Genomic DNA, 23,121 nt, shown 5'->3' on the forward strand with positions numbered 1-23,121 from the left:
TATGTCTTTCTTTTTTGTTTCTGCAGGGAACCGGCATTATCATACCTCCATGAGTTCCTTGAGGACCGGAATCTGTATTCTCAAGCCATCATCATCCATGAGGTGGATAAACACAGGTACACAGACACACAAGAATATAACAGAATATATAATTATTTCTATTTTGCTTCTGCAGGGAACGAGCATTATTATACCTTTCAAGGTTTCTCGAGGCCCAGAATCTGTATTCTCCAGCCCTCACCGTCCGTGAGGCAGATGTACACAGGAACACAGCATAATCATACCTCCGTGAGCTCCTCGAGGCCCGGAATCTGTATTCTCCAGCCCTCGTCGTCGGTGAGGTGGAGGTGGAGCTTGTTGAGCTTGTACTGCGCCATGAGGTCCAGCAGCCTCAGCACGTCGGCCACCGGGTGGAAGTTCCGGGCCACGTCCAGCATCACTCCTCGGTACTCGTACCTTGGGGCGTCCACGATGTGGGCCTCGGGAACCTGGCGTGCACAGCTCGTGGGTTTCATCTTTTTTTTTCTTTTTTTTTGTTAGCAGTAGTATTCTAGTAGTAGTAGCGGCAGTAGTAGTGGTGGTGGTGGAGGTGATAAACTTATTATTATTATCATCATCATTATCGTTCTTATTATTATTGTTGTTATTGTTGTTGTTGCTGCTCTTTTCCTTGTTATTATCATCATCATCATAGGCTTTATCTTTATTTCTACTATTTATTTTTTTCATTATCATTATCATTGTTGCTATTATTATATTACTATTATCATCATTTGTATTATCATCATTATCATCAAAGCAGAAATTCGGAGAGCGTAGCTTCCAGTGTAACAGCCTCAAACTGCCCCCCCGGCGGATTTTTACCCTGAGCTCCTTCTGGGTGTGCCTCAAATGATCCCCAGGATCATTTATGGGCGGTCAAGATCAACTCCACCCCCATAAACCTCCTGTCCTAATAGAAGAAATCCACTCTGATAGGTGTACAAATATAAAGGCATTCACTCAAGGCCTGAACGAGTGCACTGGGTTACGCTGCTGGCCAGGCTTCTGTCCAGCAGATGAGGTGTGGCGCAAATGGATCTGTCCGAACACACTGACGCCTCCTTGACAAAATGAAACTGAAACTGAAAAGGGAAACAACTCTCACTTTGCCATCCTCATCCTTCAGGTTCAGCAGAGTCATGGCGCCGTAGAAGGCCCCGCGGGGGTCACTGGCCGTGATCTCTATCATGTCCTCCCCAGGGTCCACCTTCAGGGAGTAGGCCTCAGGGCCTCCCAAGTCCTGGCCTCCTTCTGACGTCACCGTGACGGCGGCCTCCCTGAAGACGATAGCGTGGCTCTTCGGCTGTCTTGTTACCACGTTGATTCCCAAACGTTCTGCAAGCAAGCAGCGACAGACAGGTTGGAGTGTATTTTGACTTTTTTCTGTGCGAACGTTTTCCATTCTATACATATGATCATTGTTGTTTCTTGTGTGTGTTGTTGTTGGTGGTGGTGATAGTGATGGTGGTGGTTGTGGTGGTAGTGTCCTGGTTGTGGTTGTTGTTGTGGTGGTGGTGATCGTCGATTTCGCCACCGTCTTTGTCATCGTGGTTCTCTCTGTGTGTGACAATACTTTGTGTGTGTGTGTTGTTGTTGCTGTTGTTGTTGTGGTGGTGGTGATGGCGGTGGTTTGTGGTGGTGGTGATGGTGGGGTCGATAATGATGTGGTTTGTGGTTGTAGTGGTGGTGGTGATGGTGGGGTCGATAATGATGTGGTTTGTGGTTGTAGTGGTGGTGGTGATGGTGGGGTCGATAATGATGTGGTTTGTGGTTGTAGTGGTGGTGGGGGTGGAGGTGGTTCGTGGGGAGCTGTGGTTTTGGTAGCAGAGGTATTTTCATGTTGTTTTGGGTTTTTTTCTTTTTGGTGGTGTTAGAAGTAGTCTGTAGTGGTGGTAATGGTGATGGTGGTGGCGATGGGGGTTGTTGGAGGGTAGGTATGGGGGGTGAGGGTTCACCTCCCAGCATGACGGCCTGGCTGCGGAAGGCAGGCGGGGAGAAGATGACCCAGTCCTTGGTGAGGAGGTTCAGGTGGCGGTCCTCTCTGACCGACATGTCCACAGGGCTGGGCAGCACGTGCTTCCCGACACGGCCCAGGTCCTCCACCTCGTTCACCCGGTACCTGCCCCCAGTCATCAGTTCCATCATCGTCACCACCAACCAGCCAACACACCAGGCAAACAACCCACCAACCTACCAACTTACCAACCCACCAACCAACCCACCAACCTATAAAACTACCCACCAACCTATCAACCAACCTACAATCCACCAACCACCCAACCAACCCACCAACCACCATACCAACCAGCCTACCAACCTACTAATCCACCAGCCAGCCAACTCAATAACCCACCCACCTACCAACCCACCAACCAAATAACCAACCAGCCCACCAACCCACCCACACAGACACACGCACAACTTACCTAGCAGCAGCAGTGTACGGATCGTAGCGATCATGACCCTCTGCGTCCTCCGTCTTATAATCGTAGCGTTTCCACTGGTTCACCCTCGCAAAGTCCTCGACCCAATCCAGCTTTTCACCAGCCGTGTTGACTACGGTCCGGGGTTCCAGTCCAGGTTTTGCCAAGTACCAGTTGGGCAAGACGTCAGTGCGCGCCACGGAATAGTTCTCCGACAAGAAGCGGATAATTTTGGTGCCGCCGCTGGGGATGGGTTCGAATCCTGCGTCCAGTTCCATGCTGAAGAGGCCACCCTGGATTTTTTCGGGGTGTGTGAAAAAGTGTGTTGGTGGTGATTAGTTAGTTAATTGATTAGTTAGTTTGTGGCTGTCTACCTGGGTAGAGCCGACTGACAGCAGAGCTGCCTTTAGGAGCTCATAACTCGTTTCCTGTGTCGTTCAGTCACACACGCATGCACCTACGCACTTACGTGCGCGCGCGCACAACACACACACACACACACACACACACACCACACACACACACATGTATACTTTCGTGGATTTTACTCCAGTAACAACTCTCTTGTTAGAGAAAGTTCTTTTACGTGCGCAGTGTGCACGCTACACACGGGGCCTCGATTTATATCATCTCATCCGAGTGACTAGCGTCCAGACCACAACTCAAGGTCTAGTGGAGGGGAAGAAAATACTGGTGAGTGTGGGATTCGAACCTGTGCGCACACATTCTCTCGTTTCATGGGCAGACGTCTTACCACTGGGCCACTACTCCAGCTAAAGTAAAACAACAAATCAACCTAAGCCACCATGCCCGCTACAGTTCGGACAAATCCATATACGCTACACCACATATGCTGGACAGATGCCTGACCTACAGCATGACCCAACGCACCTGGTCAGGCCCTGAGTGCATGTGTACCTACCATATGGCCCAACGCACCTGGTCAGGCCCTGAGTGCATGTGTACCTACCATATGACCAAACGCACCTGGTCAGGCCCTAAGTGCATGTGTACCTATCATATGGCCCAACGCACCTGGTCAGGCCCTGAGTGCATGTGTACCTATCATATGACCCAACGCACCTGGTCACGCCCTGAGTGCATGTGTACCTATCATATGACCCAACGCACCTGGTCAGGCCCTGAGTGCATGTGTACCTATCACAATGGATTTCTTCTGCAAAACTTTGCCAGAGATCAACACTTGCTGTGGATTCTTTTTCAGTGCACCAAGTGCGTGCTGCACACGGGAACTCGGTTTATCGTCTCACCTGAATGAATAGACGCTCAGATTGATTTTCACATCAAACTTGGGACAAAAGGGCGACACCGGGATTCGAACCCAGACCCTCACGGACACTGTATTGAGCGTCTTAAAACCCCTTCACTACCAGGGAAAAACAGGAAATGTTATTTCAGTTCATCAATCAACATCCAGAACAACCAGCCAAAAACAGAAAATGGTCTGGAAATGTACTGCCTTTGATCAACGCGCGAAGTTTGAAACTTCCAGAGTCATTTTCCTTCTTTTGACGTTGTCATCAGTGACGTCACTATGGACGTAAGTACTACGTTCTAAGGCAGTCAATGGGGTTTGAACCATCCTACCCATCTTCCTATCGGAAACCCACCTGTATGTGTCTGAACCTGACCCCCTGGTCGGGTAGCACCACACCCTCTGGGTACGGGTAGTGGTCAGGCTCCAGGAGGTTGGGCTGCGTGAAGTAGAGCACCCAGCCCTGGGCGGGTATGGGTTGGCCACCCGTGTTCTTCAGGGTGATCTGGGCGCGGAAGGTCTTCAGGGAGTCCCTGAGGTTGTCCACCACCTCGTAGCGGATCTCCATGTATCTGGCCATGTAATCCAGTGTCTCCTGGGTTGCACCTGGTTAAATTAAAAGTTTTGTTTTTTTTATAGTTAAATGTCCCATAGCCCTGTACGACCATCGGGGCAGTCAAATCATATCCACTGTGTCCAGGGCTCTGCCTAGGAAGGTGGGGCCCAATCAATCCTCTCCTTCCACCTGTGGAGGGGTGTGGGGGGGGGGATCCAGCAGGTTGGGGAAAAGGCTACTTGACAGGGTTGAACTCTCAACATTTCTCCTGGCGTCAACCAGGCTGAGAGATGCAGACACCTGCAGTGTTGGTCAGGAAATTCGAGCATTACTCCTGGAGATGCATCCATCAAGTGGGTGATCCTTCCGCTGTGTGGTCCCAGTCTTCCCATCTGAGCCCATGGCACACTTTAAAGACTCTAGTTTGGAGCTGGGCGAGGATCAGAAAAGAAAAAAAAAATCTCTTATAGGGCTCATACCAAGATCAATCATAAGATTTATTGAAATTTACGTTGCTTCTCATTCAGTTTGAAACGGGCGTCTATGTAGGTCACACGCACATTTCTACAAATAATCATTGTCACACGCACGCACACACACACACACACACACACACACACACACAGCATTGTCTCACGTTCGAGACACAGAGCTGGACAGTTAAAGGGAGGCAAATCTTTGTGTCAACATTTCACCAATGCGTCGGTCGGAAGAGGATGACTGAATGTTGTCTTCGCTGGGAGGGGACGGAAAATGGGGAGGGGATGCGGAAGGGAGTTTGGGGAGGGCGGAGAAGCAGAGAGAGGGGGGTTGGGAGGGTGGGGGCCAGGGGGGAGGGGGGAAGCACCGGAAGTGGGACAAAGCCTTCTGCACGCGTTTGTTTGTGTAGGTTGGGGCCTCGGAACGATTTGTATTTTCGCATTTTTACTCTGTCTGTCTCTCTTTCTATCTGGATGAAATTTTTGGTCATTCATCCTTGACAAAGTTGTATGGACCTTTTCTTGTGTGTGTGTGTGTGTGTGTGTGCGCGCGCGCGCGCGCGCGCGTGCATGTGTGTGTTTCAAACACTATTGAAAAGATAATGAGAAGAATAACATCAAGAACAAGAAAAAACAGAAGAAGAAGAAGAACAGTAATAACGTTGGAGGGAGAACAACAACAACAGCAGCAGCACCCTTACTCTTCTCTCCAACCTTCTTACTTTGAGCAGAAGTCAGGATATTCGCGGCAGACAGAAGAATCCACAGCTTAAGGACCTGATCCATCCTGACGTGCGTCCGTCACGTCAGTCCGTCTGTGCGACGCGGCGATGCCGACCGAACAATGGTGCGCGGTGTGCTTAACCCTGTGTACAGAACAGAACAGATTATGTTGAGTCAGTCTCTTTCAAACGTGAAGATTAAGCATGACATGGGCTCGGAAAATAAAAACTAAAAAAAACATTATGGTCGCCAGAGCGATATTCCAAAAAGAAAAAAAAAACTGAGCAAAGACATTCGAGGCAAAAAATAAACATTGAGGATGTAAATTATGAGATCAACCACACACAACCTGTATCAGTTTTTGCAACTTCGAGTCTATCTATCGCCTAAACATGAAACTGAAAAATAGGTCTACATATCTATAAATAACATATCAAACAATATACTACGTCTTCTTTTAAGCAAAAGCGTGTTTTCAAATCTCCTTTAGACATAAAACTTAATGAAAATGTGAATGGAAGTCAGTAAATCATATATGAAACATTGTAAGACTACGTGCAAAAGTATTTGACGTAATACTGGATGCCAGATAATAAAAGTCATATATGAAGTAATTCATCTTCTCCTTCGTCTTCCTGTCATGTGTAATAATGCTTTCAGTTCAGTGAGCCACAAATCTTAAGTCTCGTTTGTTCAGTCCTAACATCATGAGTTCAATAATTATGTGAAGCTATACCAGTGTCGCATATTTCTTGATTAGAATCGTTACAATGACGTTTATACATTCAGCCTCTTGTGTCATCGTTTGCTTTTCTTTGTGTGTTCATTATGAAGCAAAATTAACTGTGCTCAGTCGATTCTTATATGTTCTCATATTATGTCAGTTCATTATGTTTTTGACGATTAAACCACAAAAAAGAAACGTTGACAGGGACACAGAAAGAGACGCACTCGACACTTAACATGTTCGTTGTGTGCATAGCATATACATGGCTCCTGCTACGTATCTAGCGCACACACATACACACATGCACGTCCGTAAGATATACTTAAACAGCTAACACCCTTTCTTCTTTTATATTTTCAAGTCGGATTATTGCTGTTATCAATAATTTCTTCTTCTTCTGATGTTGATGGTTATTTATATCTTTTTTTCTTTCCCTCCTCCTCATCCTTTCCCTGTTTCTTCAAATAAAAGACGTATTCTACTCAGGGTTTTTCTCCCCAGCAGGCAGAGTATCATTCCTTAACAGCAACAATAACAAAAGAAAAAGTTCTAAATCACATCATCAACTGACCTCTCCAAACCAAAAGGTGTTGGACGGCAGCGATGACGGTAGCAGCAGCACTGAACAACAACAACAACAACACCAATAGCAATAACTTCAGACAATGACAACAGAATTATATATTCGTAAAATATCACCTCAGGGAATGCGCCAGAAATATCGTCGAGATCACCACAGGCACATTCAGTCCAGTGAGATCAACGAATGCAGATGGCCCCAGCACTCCACACGTACACACACGCACCACAACGGCTTCGTGCAGTCAGTCAACTGATGCTGGGGCTGCTGATGCTGAATGGCTCGAGGACGCAAGGCGAGACGGTCTGTCGCAGCTGGTAGTTTGGCTTTTTTTTGTCGTCGGGCATAATTCTGTCGCCGGCGACAATATTTACCGATGTCCACCGACGGTACATATTGTCGCCGTTACATATTGGTGTGAACAGTATTTTACATGAAGAAACTATGACTACACAAGAGCAATAAATTTGACAAGACAACGAGAAAGTCTGAAATACACACCTGATATGTGACGCCGGATGTCTCTGTTGAAAGAAATACATACATTGTATCATGCAATCCCAAGCAACAACAACAAAAGTACCAGCAATGCGGCTGACCAATAGAAAGTGAACAGGGACCACTGGCGTGGCGGAGAGGAGACTGAAAATGGGTCCTCTGTGCCGCGAAAAAGAAATTGGACAGTGTGTGTGTGTGTGTGTGTGTCAAATTCACACATACGAACTCAAAGAAAATTGTAGCAGGACATAATATATTGGCGCCGGCACCTTATTATTGTGGCAGGTGCAACTGATTTTTTTTTTATAAAGTGATACCCCCTACACATACATTGTCACTGACGATATGGCATCACACACACACACACACACACACACACACACACACAAATCAACTGCACCTGACGCAAAGTGTGCCATGAGCGTGAAACAACAGAGCTTCTTTCTTTTTTTTTTCTTTCTTCTTTTTCATTCATGATTCATATTACCAATATGTAGTACTGTCTTGGTGTTTTGTTTTGTTTCTTCTCCTATGTTTTCCTGTGCCGTCGAACGCCATTATGAACAATCGTATGTCAGTGTATTGTTTTATAGGATGCACTTACAACACATTTACATTATAACATGAGGATTTTGCGCCAGTGAAGTACTATTCTTCTCAAGCTACAGATACTTTTACTTTTTGATAGATAAGCTATATCCATGTCATAGTTCATCAATCGGAAAACCCTTATCCGAAATGTATGATAATCCGAAATGATCAGCTGGAGTCTAAGCAACAAGAACAATCCGAAATGATCATGTCAGCAATACAATCATAAAAGCTGTAAATACATGAACAAAAATCTATCACATAGCTCACTTTACAATTTGCGTTGCCGGAATTCATTCTAATCCATGGAATAAAAATAAATCTTAATAGATCAGGGTGAGATTTTCAGATGCTAGTGCAACATGGAACAGTGGCGATAGAGGTATATAATTTCTGAAAAGGTTTTGGCCATTACCTTACTAAATTGTTGACCAGCTTTTATTTTGTCACAGTCTTTTATTTCAGGGGATTGAATGGCTCACTTTGATTTTCTGATTTTCCAGGCAAACATGAGGAAAAAGGGCGAGACCGGGATTCGAACCCAGACCCTCGCGGTCACTGTGACTGGCAGGTAATCGTTTTAACCACTCTGTCACCTCTCTTGTCAGATAGAGAGAGAAGGAGAGACAGACAGAGTTGAATTGAACTGAATAAATATTATTTTCTGAAAGTAATTGAGTAAGCAAGACAATGTTTCGTTGTTGTTTTTTCATTCAGCCCTCGAAGGGGGAACACTGAGTAAACTAAAATAAAGCGGGGGACTCATTATATCAATACAGCATGCGCGTGTAGTAATCCTGGTCAGTGACTCGCTGAGAATGGTAATCTGGCATTCATTACACTCCACAGCTAGAGAAAGACAGAGATGGAGAAAGAGCGAGAAGGACGAAGGGGGAGACTGAGCAGAAAGACGGACAGACAAAAACAGAGAGCAGACAGAAGTATAAGAGACAAACACAGGGGAAGGAGAGGGGGAGATGTTTGCCTTTCGGGTGAGGTGGCCAAAGGGCGACTACTGGTGTCAACATGACGACTGGCCTCCCTTTGGCAAAGATACGGTTCGGGAACAGATGGGGAAGGGAAGGGAGAGGAGTGAGGGGAAGGGGTCTGTGGGGGAAGGGGCATCCCTGTAATGCACACAATGTGTGTGTGTGTGCGCGCGCGCGCGTGCGAGGGGAAAGAGAAAGCGAGTTAGTGTGGGTGCAGTGTGCGCGCGCGCGTGTGTATGTGTGTGTATATGTGTGTATATATATACAGTGTGTGTGTGTGTGTGAAAGAGAGAGAGAGGTGAGAGAAAGATAAAACGAATATACTTCCGTTGTGCGTTAAGTGTGTGAGTATGAGTGTGTGGGAGTGACGGATTCGTGTGTGTGAGGGAGAGAACACAGAGAGAGGGCAGACAGACACGCAGGCAAGGTCACCAAGTGGCAAACCACCGATCAAATCATAAATGTACACACCGTACACAGGCATGCCTACTTTCAACAAATCAGTCCCTTTGTGTGTGTGATCCAACCTTCGACACCATTGATGTTCAACAGATGGTCTACTCGGTCATGTCAAAGTGCTGCGCGTGTAATCCACTGAAAAATGCTTTTACAAACCCGACCTCACTCACAGCAACAGCTTGTTTTGATGTTATCACCGGGTCAGAGTGCTCTTAATGGCCACTGTTAGAGCATCCGTATCAATCAATAAATCAGTCGTCACGTTAAAATTCAAGTGTAGCATGTGAGCACAGTGTAAGCTGGTGCTCTTTTGCCTTTGTTTGCACTGTAATCATGTGTACCGTGAACGTTCATTCAAACCAGAAGGGAAAAAAAACAATACATCAGTGCCAGTGTTGTATACCTACCTGGGCAGTCGCAGACTTGGTATGGTGTTGGACTTGTGATCCAGTGTTCACCAGTGACCAGGGTTCGAGGCCTCCGTTTTGGAATGGTGTGTGTGTCCTTGGGAAAGGCACTTTACTCCGAATTCCCTCACACAACCCAGGTGTGAAGTGGAACCTGACTTTCAGATTTTTATTTCAATCCTTTGCCTCCATTTTTTCTTCAGAAGATGCGTAGCGTATATGGATCTGTCCGCACGCTCCGACACCTTGAAACTGAAACTGAAACTGAACTGAACCGGTAGTGGAAGATTCCAAAACGACGGACGGAGAGGACAGAGCCCAGACTGACTTCTATGCCAAGCTCTGTTCTCAATGGATATGAATTTACTGCCCGGATGACTATTCAAACTTTAATTTATAACCTTTTTACCTGCTGAAATCGCACTTGTCAATAGGGTATATAACCCAGAACAACATTCGCCTATCTTGAAGCAGATGAATTCTGCACACGCCCCAACACCCCTGCCTCAACAAAATGACACATTACAGAAACAGCTTCATCGTTGTAGAAGAAAAAAGATTGGACATTGCCATAAAATTTGTAATGAACAGGAGCATACCACCATCTCCACCGCCACAACCACCACCACCATTGTGATTGTTCGTATCAGAAATTTGTAGTCTTGTCTTTGTGTATAATTATATATATTTTTTCATGTGCTGTTCTATTATGCATTATTGTATGCATTTTCATTTGAGGGGCGCTTAGAGCCCAATATATGCCATTTAAGTACTATACATTATTATCATCATTGCTATCATTATTATTGTCATTATCATCGTTCAGCCAATTTCCAGCCTGTGCATTTGGCCAGTGTGAGGACTTTTTTCTTGTATGTTGAACCTTTCCGCGATTACAGATACAACATGGGGGAAATGGATTCAGTGATCTCGGGGTTCATAAAGCTGGCATGGATGACAGGCGTAATTACGACTGTCAAGAGCTGCTCTTTTGATCTCACAACTGTGTGAACGTTTTGGGTAGCCGGTATGCTTTGCTTTGGTTTGGGGTTTCCTTGTTGGTGCTTTTTTTGTTCTCCCTTTTTTCCTTCTTCTTCTTCGTTTGTTCGGATTATGTGTGTGCACGTGCGTGTCAGTGCATGGCATGCAATCTAGCAAGTTTGTTTGTGATGTGTTTGTGTGTGTGTGTGTGTGTGTGTGTGTGTGTGTGTAGCATGTGTGTTTGTGATGTGTGTATGTGTTTGTGATGTGTGTATGTGTATGCGTGTTTGTGAGTGTGTGTGTTTAAGTGTGTGTGTTTAAGTGTGTGTGTGTGTGTGTGACATGTAGTGTGTTTGTGATGTGTGTGTGAATCTGTCTGTCTGTATCTATCTATCTGTATGTGTGGCGAATTTGTCTCTCTGCATACATGCAAGTATGCATGTGCTGGATGCTTTTATGCACACGTGTATTCATTACATCTAACAAATCATTGACATCTTTCCAAACAGATGCACCGGAAGCCATGCATACACCCAACCCATAAACCACTCAGTCACACACACAATGTGCACCATCTCTAGTTCGACATTCTTATATTATAATTAACATTTTTACCCGTCTGCAGTACAAAACATACGTGGGAAAGTCCAAAACGGGTGAAAATGTTAATTATATATATAAGTTTGTCGACTATAGTAGACGATTTTAAAACGAACTTGTCGAGATTAGAAAGGTGTCTAAAAAGGGATGCTTTTTGGGGCATTCCATGCACCTAGCAAGGGGCTTGGAAAGAATGGGGGATACGCAAAGTGAAAGACAAAATCGGACCCACGGGTAATTTCGAAGTTACCCGTCTGTGGTACAAAACATACATGAAAACGATTAAGACGAGAGTGTGTATATATACACAGTTTGGGTCAGTACTCGTAATGAAACTTGTCTTGATTCTAAACGCCGGTATGTCCGAGTTCGTGGGGCATTCCATGCATCAAGCAATGGGCTTGAAATAGAAAAATTCGTAAAGAAATCGGGAAGCTTGTCGCTGTCATATCTCCAGGAGCGGACATGCGCGAACGGGATGTATAATGCCGGGCAGTTCGATCGAAAGCCGCGGTCAGTGTTCGCGATCGCCAGGTTATTTAAAGTGAAGACGGAATGAACTGTACCATGCTTCGCGAGAGGATGAAAACAGAGTGGGGGACGATACAACATGTTCTGATCCTAACATGAACATGACAGAAAATAATAAAACAGCTTACATGAAACACTCACGTGTGTGCGACGGAAAAAGAGGATGACGGCAGTCTCCTGTGCCGTGGTGGGTCCGTTCTTTTCGGCCTGTTTCGTTGTACGTCCTTGCTGTATCGGTTCCGACAGCACTGACCGGGTACACGTGGAAATCACACACCATTCCCTGTATTGCAGTGCTCAAATGCGTTGCACAGAGGACTTCACATTAAAGATGAGCGGGACTGGTGGGACCTTCCTTAACAACGTGCTGTGCAGAAAAGTCACATACCGAAATAGGAAAGTGCATTTTAACGGCCGAGTCAGTGTCCGTGCTGAACTTAACCGTTTCAATTGGACAGCTGGACGTCCCTTTCTCGTTAGTGATGCTTGTGCCGGCTGTGAATGTTCAAGTCAGCGATTTCACGTACGTGTGTGTGTGTGTGTGTGTGTGTGTGTGTGTGTATTGAGAACTTCATTCCGTGATTGCCCGTGGCGTGTGTTAGACAGCTTGTTTCCTCGACAGCACGCGTCACATACGTGTGTGCTGTGTCCTGTGTTGCATGTCAGTGTGCTCCTGGCCTTCCGTACGCACACAGTTCATGTTACGTTCTGAACCCATCAGTTGTCTAGTCCTCCACTCTTGTTTTCATCCTCCCGCTGAAGCACGGCGCAGTTCATTCCGTCTTCACTTCAAGTACAAGATTGTCAGTGCACAATGACCTCTTTCCTACGTCCCCTTCGTGCACATCCACTTCGGCAGACAGGACAGGTCGTGCACGTACAATCACAACATTCCTTCAACATGTGTCTGGCAGTGTACAGTGACAGGTTCATTCCGTGTTTGCCAGTGTGTCCGTACAGTTGCCGGGGGCTCAGGCTGACTTCATTCCGTGACTTATGATGATGTGCGAGCCAGTGTACACTCACAAGTTCATTCCGTGATAATGTGTGTAGGGTTGACAACTTCATTCCGGGATTGTGTGTGTAGGCACTGACAACTGATTTCATTTCGTGGTTTGGTGCCGACGGTGTACACTGACCAGTGACAATTTCATTCCGTCAGTGTGTGTGGGGCTCTGCGCAAAACATGTGGATTCATGTACTACATCGGAAAGTACAATCGCAAACCCTTGTGTCGTCGTGCACTGTCGTTTTCAGCCTCGCGCGAAGGACTCCACACTTCATTCCGTTTACAGTTTCGAAGTGCACAACTCAATACCCCCGCCAAAGCAGCACTCCATTTTTAGACACCTTTCTAATGTGGACAAATTCCTTTTAAAATCCTCTTCTATAGTCGACAAACTTATATAATATATAATATTATATATACTTAACATTTTCACCCGTTTTGGAGTTTTTCACGTATGTTTTGTACTGCCGACGGGTGAAAATGTTAATTATAATATAAGAATGTCGAACCAGAGATGGTGGACACGTTCGTCAGAAACAGGTATACCCATTTGGGTAGATTTTATTTCTGACTTCAACATCGAAGAGTGGACGGGTAAAAATGTTAATATAGGTCCTTTAATATATGTGAAAATACGTAACCCACCTGAGGGACAACAGCTTGTGTCCATTTATAAAATAATTATACAGTAGTGCCATTGTAAGCCCCGCTGAAGTCTCGATGTCCCTCGGATAAATAGCCCTCTCCTTTAACTCCATTCAAACACTATCGTGAATTTTAGCGAACATTTTGTGTTGCAGCTGTTTGAACAGCTCCTCGTCCTGCCGAAGTCACTCCGAGGACCATGCCCCGCCAAACTCCAACCTGAGTTGCCCTGACTGTGCCACCGCATCAGTTGGACAAGTTGGCTGTGTTTTAGGGGAGAGGGCTCAGGGAACATGACTTTGTAGGGGCATAGTTTGTTCTGGTCGTTTCTTGTTTTGTTTTTTTCCATAAACTCATTAGTCATCCATCACCCTTATCACCCTTTTGCCTTTGGGAAGTTTTTTTTTTTTCCTCCCCGGGTAGTGGTATAGATTGGGGTAGTTGGGTGGGTGTAGCACTCTTTTCTATCTGTAGGCTAGCTAGCATACATTATTTTGTCCCGTTCTCTTTCTGCCTCTTCTTTCTGACATCGTGTGAATGCGTGAATAAAAGATGTAAAAATATATTTCATTTTTAGTGGTCTGCTGTTTGTGTGCGAGGGTGGTCGACTTGAGCGAATCCTGGGTAAAAAAAAAATATATATATATACGAAATATACCTTAGACGCGACAATGCACGTACACAAAAACACACAATACTATCAAATACATACAATACATACATAAAAGAAATCCACGGATGGAGAAACGAGCATCAGCAACAGACTCATTTATCGCTCAATGTTTGCCTCTTGTAAGCGCACCTCAATGCAAATCAGCGTTGAAATTAAGTCATGCACATACCACTACTACTACTAATAATAATATGAATTATATAGTGCCTATTCTCTAAACAGGACTCTCGGCACATTACAAAAACGGAACACACACACACACACTCACACACAGAGTACACACACGCACCGCATACACACACATACACACACGCTCACGCTCTCACACACACACAAAACACACATATGCACACACACACACAACACACACACACAAAAGAAAAAAAAACACACACACACACATACAATCTGAATCATCTGATTTCCAATATCTACTGTCTGCTGCTCATTTTTATATTCAGGTTCATTTGACAAATGCAACCCAGCCCAAAACGCACATAACTCACTCACTCTCTCTGAAAACAACTTCGGGTTGCTTGATGCAATATTCTGTTAAACTCCCCTTCGTATAATTATGAGGGCTTGGCCTGTTATAAATAAACTACTTATTTATTCATTCATTCATTTATTCATCCATTCTCTCTCCTCCTTTTTTCCCTCTCTCTGTTAAAATTGAAGGATGCTTAATGCAATATTCTGTAAAACTCTCCTTTATATACAGGGGCTTGGCCTGTTATAAATAAACTACTTCATTCATTCATTCTCTCTCTCCTCTTTCTTTCCCTCTCTCTGATGAAACTGAGGGATGCTTAATGCAATATTCTGTGAAACTCTCCTATATATACAAGAGCTTGGCTGGTTATAAATAAACTACTTACTTGTTCGTTCATTCATTCATTCATTCATTCTCTCTCCTCTTTCTGTTCCTCTCTCCAAGGAAACTGAAGGGTGCTTAATAAAATATTCTGTGAAACTCTCGTTTATATACAGGGGCTTGGCCTGTTATAGACTACTTACCCGTTCGTATGTTCATTCATTCCTACATTTTCTCTCTCTCTATCCCTCTCTCTGAGGAAACTGAGGGATGCTTGATGAAATATTTTTTAGACCCCCCTTCATGTAAGGATTCGTTCATTCTCTCTCTGCCACCCACCCTCATTTGTTCATTCTTTCTTTTTTTAAATCATTCACTTGTTCATTCTCTCTCTCTCTCTCTCTCTCTCTCTCTCTCTCTCCATCAGAGAAATACAAGAAGATCACATTTATTCATTCATCCATTCTTCTTCTTTGTTCATGGGTTGCAACTCCCACGTTCACTCGCATACACGAGCAGGCCTTTACTTGTATGAGCGTTTTTAGCCCCGCCATGCAGGCTGCCATTCTCCGTTTTCAAGGGTAATTCAGTCTCTCTCTCTCTCTCTCTCTCTCTCTCTCTCTCCCTCAGAGAAATACAACAGGATCACAAGGTGAAGCCAGCCAGGCACAGTCATATTGTTCCAGTTCATAGGCAATACAAATGAATGCATGCAAAATACTCTTCCCCCATTCCCCATACCGTTCTGTCCTCCAGTCATAGTCACACACACACACAAACGAAGTACAGACACATACACACACACACACACACAACACACACACACACACAAAGTACAGACACAGGCATGCACACACACACACACACACACACACACACACACACGTACACACACTCACATTACATGTCTGCCCTTCTCCGTCTTTCTGTCTTCTTTCTTTTACCTTTCGCTCCCTTCAGAGGTGCTGTGGCGTCATCGGTTTCGAGTTGAACTTCTCACCCAGTGTTCACCAGTGACCAGGGTTCGAGGCCCCGTTTCGGCAAAGGCGCTTAGCTCTGACTTTTCTCACTGCACCCTGGTGTGAATGGGTGTCTGACTTGGGCTGGGGAAGGTTAACTCACTCAGTATGACCAGTCCTCTCTTCTGCTCTACACAGACCCCTCGGATGTCCAGTGGGTGTCTGAATGACCCAACCTTTAGCTTCCGTCGTCAGAACTGTGGTATTCTTTGTCAACATTCACCTCTTCAGTATAAGAGCGTTCCGCTTGCAATATTCTGATGATGGTAATTGGGATGAAACGCTGTTAACGTTGTCTCTTTCGCGGTTCGTATGGAGAGAGTTTATACAGCAGAAGGAGAGGACTGGGCCCTGCCTTCCTGTGCCGAGCCCTTGACACAGTGGATAGGAATCTGCTGACATGGTGGCTGCGAAAGGCTGTCCCTTTACATTCATCATCATTTGCATCGTCTCCACGGAAACTAGATGTGTTTTTGTTTTTTTTCCAGCATCTCTGATAGTCTTACCGTAGTGGTGGGTGTGTAATATTTAATAATGATAAAATAAAATTTTCAAAAAACAGAAAATAATAATGAAATAAATAAATGTTGTTGAGGATGGCTAGATGTAGGGATAAAGAGCTGGTTTGTTTTATTTTCAGTCCCCAAATCGACAGTCCACAAGCAACTATTGATCTAAAGTCAGCAGGAGACCACATATCAGAGGAGACCCTGCACTGCTGCTGAGTCACTTTGATGGTTATTCCTAGTGACTGCTCTGATTCAAAAGACACCACCTGCTAAGCCCCCTACTGACATCAATAACTGTTTTGTCACAGAGCATGACTGAGGTGAATGTCCCTCCAGAGTGGAGACCGCCACCACATCCCTCCAATGATAGCCCACAGTGAATCCACATACACCAAAGACCTTGGCAGGAGTGACCCAAAGCACGGAAGTGGAGGGGGGTCTAAAACTGAGGTCACCAAGTGAGCAGGACTTGAAAAGACCGCAGAACTTGAGACTTTTTATGTGGGTTTTTTTTTATGATGAAAGGAGGAGGAGGGTGCTATGTGGGTTCATGATGAAGAGGATGATGATAGAATAAATGTTGTTGAGGATAATGACAGAATAAATGTTGTTGATAACAGGTGGCTGTAGGGACAGGGAGGACAGGGGCAGATCACTTGGTGCTGTAGTAGTCATTGAAGTTCAGACGCAGTAGCAGTTCATTCAGGTGAGGCTGGTAGCCCCGCACAGCCAGTTTGTTCACCACTGAAACACAATATTCACCCTCTCTTCACCACTGAAACACAATATTCACCCTCTCTTCACCACTGAAACACAATATTCACCCTCTCTTCACCACTGAAACACAATATTCACCCTCTCTTCACCACTGAAACACAATATTCACCCTCTCTTCACCACTGAAACACAATCATTTGCCCTCTGTTCACCACTGCAACACAATATTTACCCTCTGTTCACCACTGCAACACAATATTTACCCTCTGTTCACCACTGCAACACAATATTTACCCTCTGTTCACCACTGCAACACAATATTCACCCTCTCTTCACCACTGAAACACAATCATTTGCCCTCTGTTCACCACTGCAACACAATATTTACCCTCTGTTCACCACTGCAACACAATATTCACCCTCTGTTCACCACTGCAACACAATATTTACCCTCTGTTCACCACTGCAACACAATATTTACCCTCTGTTCACCACTGCAACACAATATTTACCCTCTGTTCACCACTGAAACCATCATTTACCCTCTGTTCATCACCAAACACAATCATTTACCCTCTGGTCACCATTGTTCACCACCAAAACACAATATTTACCCTCTGTTCACCACTGAAACCATCATTTACCCTCTGTTCATCACCAAAACACAATCATTTACTCGATGTTCACCACCCTTTGGTCAATACTGAAACACAATCATTTACCCTCTGGTCACCATTGTTCAGCACAAAAACACTATCATTTACCCTCTGTTCACCACCCTTTGTTCAACACTGAAACAAAATCATTTATCATGTGTGTGTGCATTTATGCGTGCAAGGCTGTGTGTGTGTGTGTGTGTGTGTGTGTGTGTGTGGCAAGCCATACCTTTGAAAAGAAAGACAAAGTATTCCCTGAAGGCCTTGTAGGAGGTGGCCATGGCAGCAAAGTTGGGGTGGGTCACCTCCCTCGTCCCGGGGTCCTCCTCCCAGGTGGCCCCGGAGAGCTGTGCACAGAACTTGAGGATGAGGCAGAAGATGTCCTGGATGATCTTCATGATCGGGGCCGCTTTCTTGTTCAGCAGACATCTGCAGCAGCACAAACACGCCCACACCTGCAGCTCACTGTCAGCTTTCATTCAATAACTCTCTCCATACGAACGGCGAAAGAGACGACATTAACAGCGTTTCACCCCAATTACCATCATCAAAATATTGCAAGCGGAAGGCTCTTATACTGAAGAGGTCAATGTTGACAAAGAATACCACAATTCTGACGACAGAAGCTAAAGGTTGGGTCATTCAGACACCCACTGGACATCCGAGGGGTCTGTGTAGAGGAGAAGAGAGGACTGGCCGTACTGAGTGAGTTAAGCCTTGCACGCGAGCACTGCTCTGGAGTTCAAATGTGTACAACTAAAGCAGTTTCCATGTTCCTTCAGTTTAAGTTTCGCAAGGAAGCGTTACTGAATTCGGAAAAATCCATATACACTACATCACATTTGCTAAGCAAAGGCCTGATCAGCGGCATAACTCAACGTGCTTAGTCAGGCCTGGAGTGTATGTATATACATCTGTCAAGTTTCTACATATGCATAAACTGTAAGGGAGGGGTGTAAGCCCATGATTTCTCGCAGTCCCACGATTTCTCTCATTTTGAGAGAAATCATGGAATGTGCCCCCATGATTTCTCTCATTTTGATTGAAATTGTGGTCGTTCCCCTCTTACGTTTTCTCTCATTTGCGAGAAATTGTGGGGGAGGGGGGCGCGGGGGGGGGGGGGGGGCGCGGAAGTTCCACTTATTTTAATCAAAAATATTTCCTTTGTCGTCATAGTTGGTTTCGTGTCTTTCCCCGATGCAAATCTAAGAGAAAAATGAAAGAGAGAAAAAGAAAGGAGAAATGGGGGGTGACGACGACGATGATCATGATAGTGAAGACATTAGCAACATATGGTGAAGGTGATGACAGTGCTGGTTTTTGAAAAAATGTGTATGTGTAATATTGAGTGAGCGGGTGAGTGAGTGGGCGAGTTAGTGAGTCAGTGAGAGAGAGAGAGAGAGAGAGAGTGAGTGAGTGAGTGAGTGAGTGAGTGAGTGAGTGAGTGAGTGAGTGAGTGAGTGAGTGAGTGAGTGAGTGAGTGAGTGGTGAGTGAGTGAGTGAGTGAGTGAGTGAGTGAGTGAGTGAGTGAGTGTGTGTGTGTGTGTGTGTGTGTGTGTGTGTGTGTGTGTGTGTGTGTGTGTGTGTGTGTCTGTCTGTCTGTCTGTCTCTTGCGTGGCTGTGTGTGTGTGTATGTGTGTGTGTGTGTGTGTCTGTCTGTCTGTCTGTCCGTCTGTCTGTGTCTGTCTGTCTCTTGAGTGTCTGTCTGTGGCTGTGTGCAGTGTGTGTGTGTGTGTATGTGTCTGTGCATGAATGAGTGTATTCATACGTGCATGTGCATGTGTGTCACCTGAAGAGCGCCTTGTGCAGGTACTGGGCGTGCACCTGTCGCAGGTCGTCGAGGGAGTGCACCTGCTGGTCCAGGGCCTCCTGCAGCTCTCTCCACGTCACCTGGATGATCTGGTTGGCCATGTAGCCCTGCATCACCTTCACAAAGTGCTGCATCTCCTGCCTGACATCAACATCATCATCATCGTCGTTATTATCATTATTATCGTCACCTTAACAAAGTGCTGCATATCCTGCCTGACATCAACATCATCATCATCGTCATTATTATCGTTATTATCGTCACCTTCACAAAGTGCTGCATCTCCTGCCTGACATCAACATCATCATCATCGTCGTTATTATCGTCACCTTCACAAAGTGCTGCATCTCCTGCCTGACAACAACATCATCATTGTCGTCATTATTATCGTCACCTTCAGAAAGTGCTGCATCTCCTTCCTGACAACAACATCATCATCGTCGTCGTTATAATCGTCACCTTCACAAAGTGCTGCATCTCCTGCCTGACATCAACATCATCATCATCGTCGTTATTATCATTATTATCGTCACCTTCACAAAGTGCTGCATATCCTGCCTGACATCAACATCATCATCATCGTCATTATTATCGTTATTATCGTCACCCTTCACAAAGTGCTGCATCTCCTGCCTGACAACAACATCATCATCGTCGTTATAATCGTCACCTTCATAAAGTGCTGCATCTCCTGCCTGACAACAACATCATCATCGTCGTCGTTATAATCGTCACCTTCAGAAAGTGCTGCATCTCCTTCCTGACAACAACATCATCATCGTCGTCGTTACTATCGTCACCTTCACAAAGTGCTGCATCTCCTGCCTGACATCAACATCATCATCATTGTCGTCATTATTATCGTCACCTTCACAAAGTGCTGCATCTCCTGCCTGACATCAACATCATCATCATCGTCATTATTATCGTTATTATCGTCACCTTCACAAAGTGCTCCATCTCCTGCCTGACATCAACATCATCATCATCGTCGTTATAATCGTCACCTTCATAAAGTGCTGCATCTCCTTCCTGACAACAACATCATCATCGTCGTCGTTATAATCGTCACCTTCACAAAGTGCTGCATCTCCTTCCTGACAACAACATCATCATCGTCGTCGTTATAATCGTCACCTTCACAAAGTGCTGCATCTCCTTCCTGACAACAACATCATCATCGTCGTCGTTATAATCGTCACCTTCACAAAGTGCTGCATCTCCTGCCTGACATCAACATCATCATCATCGTCGTTATTATCGTCACTTTCACAAAGTGCTGCATCTCCTGCCTGACATCAATATCATCATCATTGTCGTTATTATCGTCACCTTCACAAAGTGCTGCATCTCCTGCCTGACAACATCATCATCATCATCGTCGTTATTATCGTCACCTTCAGAAAGTGCTGCATCTCCTGCCTGACAACAACATCATCATTGTCGTCATTATTATCGTCACCTTCACAAAGTGCTGCATCACCTGCCTGACAACAACATCATCATCATCGTCGTTGTTATTATCGTCACCTTCACAAAGTGCTGCATCACCTGCCTGACAGCAACATCGTCATCATCGTTGTTATTATCGTAATTATTGTCACCTTCACAACATGCTGCATCTCCAGCCTGACAACAATGTCATCGTCGTTATAGTTATCATCATCGTCATCATCATCGTCATCGTCATCATTGCCACCTTCACAAAGTTCTGCATCTCCTGCCTGATAACAACACCATCGTCGAACATGCACACACACACACACGCACACACACACACACACAAACACACACACACACACACACACACCCACCCCCCACAACAGTACCTACCTGTGAAGCTGCAGTTGCCTGAACTGACCGGAGTCTTTGGCTTTCTTCACAATGGCTGAAACAAAACAGAAACAACCTGGCTCAATAATCATCTTTTCCACAAAAAGGAACATTTTTTTTCGTTTCCTAAAATTACTCAATCTTACTTGCCGTGACCCACTGGTGCAGACTCCGGCAGGGGTCTGACTGCTGTCCTGTGAAAACTACTGCTCCATTCATGCGGAGAAAATGAAAATTGACACAGTTAGTGACCTCCCTTAGTATATTACCTCCCTTCTGCGTGACAATGTAGCGCACTCTTTTCCTGCAGTTATATTCCATTCCCGATATCTGTGCTTCCAAGCAACTTTTTTCTTCTTTTTTTCACATGTCCTCTCTTTCTCCCACTTCACTGATTCCCTATTGCTGCATGTTGTAATGTCTTCCAACTGGACACAGGATTGTCTCGCTCTTCTGGGCGATAGAACCAAAGTTAAACCCAGATCGCACTCAATCAGCAGACACGCAGGCCCCGTTAACTCAAAATAAAAAAGGGGGAACTTCATTTTCTTCTTCTTCATGGACTGCCACTCCCACATTCACTCACATACATGAAAGGAAATTTTCTATCTAAAATTACGTTTAAATAACATACTTACCGTGACCCAACTAGTGCAGACTCCGGCAGGGGTCTGACATTCCTGTCCTGTGCAAACTACTATCCGCCTATGCGGAGAAAATGAGAGAACTATGGCCGATAACCTCCCGGAAGTAGGTAACCTCCCCTTTGTCCCCCTGGCTAGCGCCCTCTTTTTCCGGCAGCCATCTTGACACCTGTTCCTGTGCACTTCATACGGCTAAGTTTACATGAATGGGCTTTTACGTGTAGGACCATTTCTGCACCCACCATGTAGGAAGTCAGACTTCGTTTTTTGGGGGGTGCATGCCGGATAGTACAACTACTCCCATTCAACAGACAGTGGAATAACAGAAGACTAATGGATCATTCTGTGAAACTGTTGTCTGTTCAGGACCCAGTAGTACAGCTACTCCCATTCAACAGACAGTGGAATAACAGAAGACTAATGGATCATTCTGTGAAACTGTTGTCTGTTCAGGACCCAGTAGTACAGCTACTCCCATTCAACAGACAGTGAAATAACAGAAGACTAATGGATCATTCTGTGAAACTGTTGTCTGTTCAGGACCCAGTAGTACAGCTACTCCCATTCAACAGACAGTGGAATAACAGAAGACTAATGGATCATTCTGTGGAACTGTTGTGTGTTCAGGGCCCAGTAGTACAGCTACTCCCATTCAACAGACAGTGGAATAACAGAAGACTAATGGATCATTCTGTGGAACTGTTGTCTGTTCAGGACCCAGTCCCTGCCTGGCTACAGCACTGACCATCTCTCTTCAGGCGGTACCAGCAGTCCGTGAGGGTCCACGCCACACGCTTCAGCTGCAGCATGAAGGAGAACACCTGGCCGTAACACGCCTGGCTGCCCTCTGTCAGCACTACGTTCAGCGGCCACCCCACCTGCACACATCGTTATCACAGTAATCATGGCATCAAATAATTCATCTTAATA

General features: G+C 45.3%; 2 protein-coding genes across 2 annotated transcripts in view; both read right to left on the reverse strand.

The window, feature by feature from the left end:
* The window catches only part of LOC143285315 (uncharacterized), a 62,296-nt gene extending 55,062 nt beyond the window's left edge, over positions 1–7,234 (reverse strand). Inside the window, exons 1-7 of the mRNA XM_076592579.1 lie at positions 6,926–7,234; positions 5,499–5,642; positions 4,097–4,347; positions 2,469–2,758; positions 1,998–2,161; positions 1,148–1,377; positions 285–488 (exon numbers count right to left, since the gene is read on the reverse strand). Of these exons, the coding sequence (XP_076448694.1) occupies positions 285–488; positions 1,148–1,377; positions 1,998–2,161; positions 2,469–2,758; positions 4,097–4,347; positions 5,499–5,562 (1,203 nt within the window). The 5' untranslated portion in view covers positions 5,563–5,642; positions 6,926–7,234. The remainder of the gene's footprint in view (positions 1–284; positions 489–1,147; positions 1,378–1,997; positions 2,162–2,468; positions 2,759–4,096; positions 4,348–5,498; positions 5,643–6,925) is intronic.
* Positions 7,235–15,661: 8,427 nt separating this feature from the next.
* LOC143284924 (gamma-tubulin complex component 6-like) overlaps positions 15,662–23,121 on the reverse strand; it is a 48,344-nt gene continuing 40,884 nt past the window's right edge. Inside the window, 5 exon segments of the mRNA XM_076592068.1 lie at positions 15,662–17,275; positions 18,134–18,333; positions 19,694–19,855; positions 21,548–21,602; positions 22,937–23,069. Coding sequence (XP_076448183.1) covers positions 17,184–17,275; positions 18,134–18,333; positions 19,694–19,855; positions 21,548–21,602; positions 22,937–23,069 — 642 coding nt within the window. The 3' untranslated portion in view covers positions 15,662–17,183.

The sequence above is a fragment of the Babylonia areolata genome, chromosome 8 (assembly GCF_041734735.1).
Source record: "Babylonia areolata isolate BAREFJ2019XMU chromosome 8, ASM4173473v1, whole genome shotgun sequence".
NCBI classification, from domain to species: Eukaryota; Metazoa; Mollusca; class Gastropoda; order Neogastropoda; family Buccinidae; genus Babylonia; species Babylonia areolata.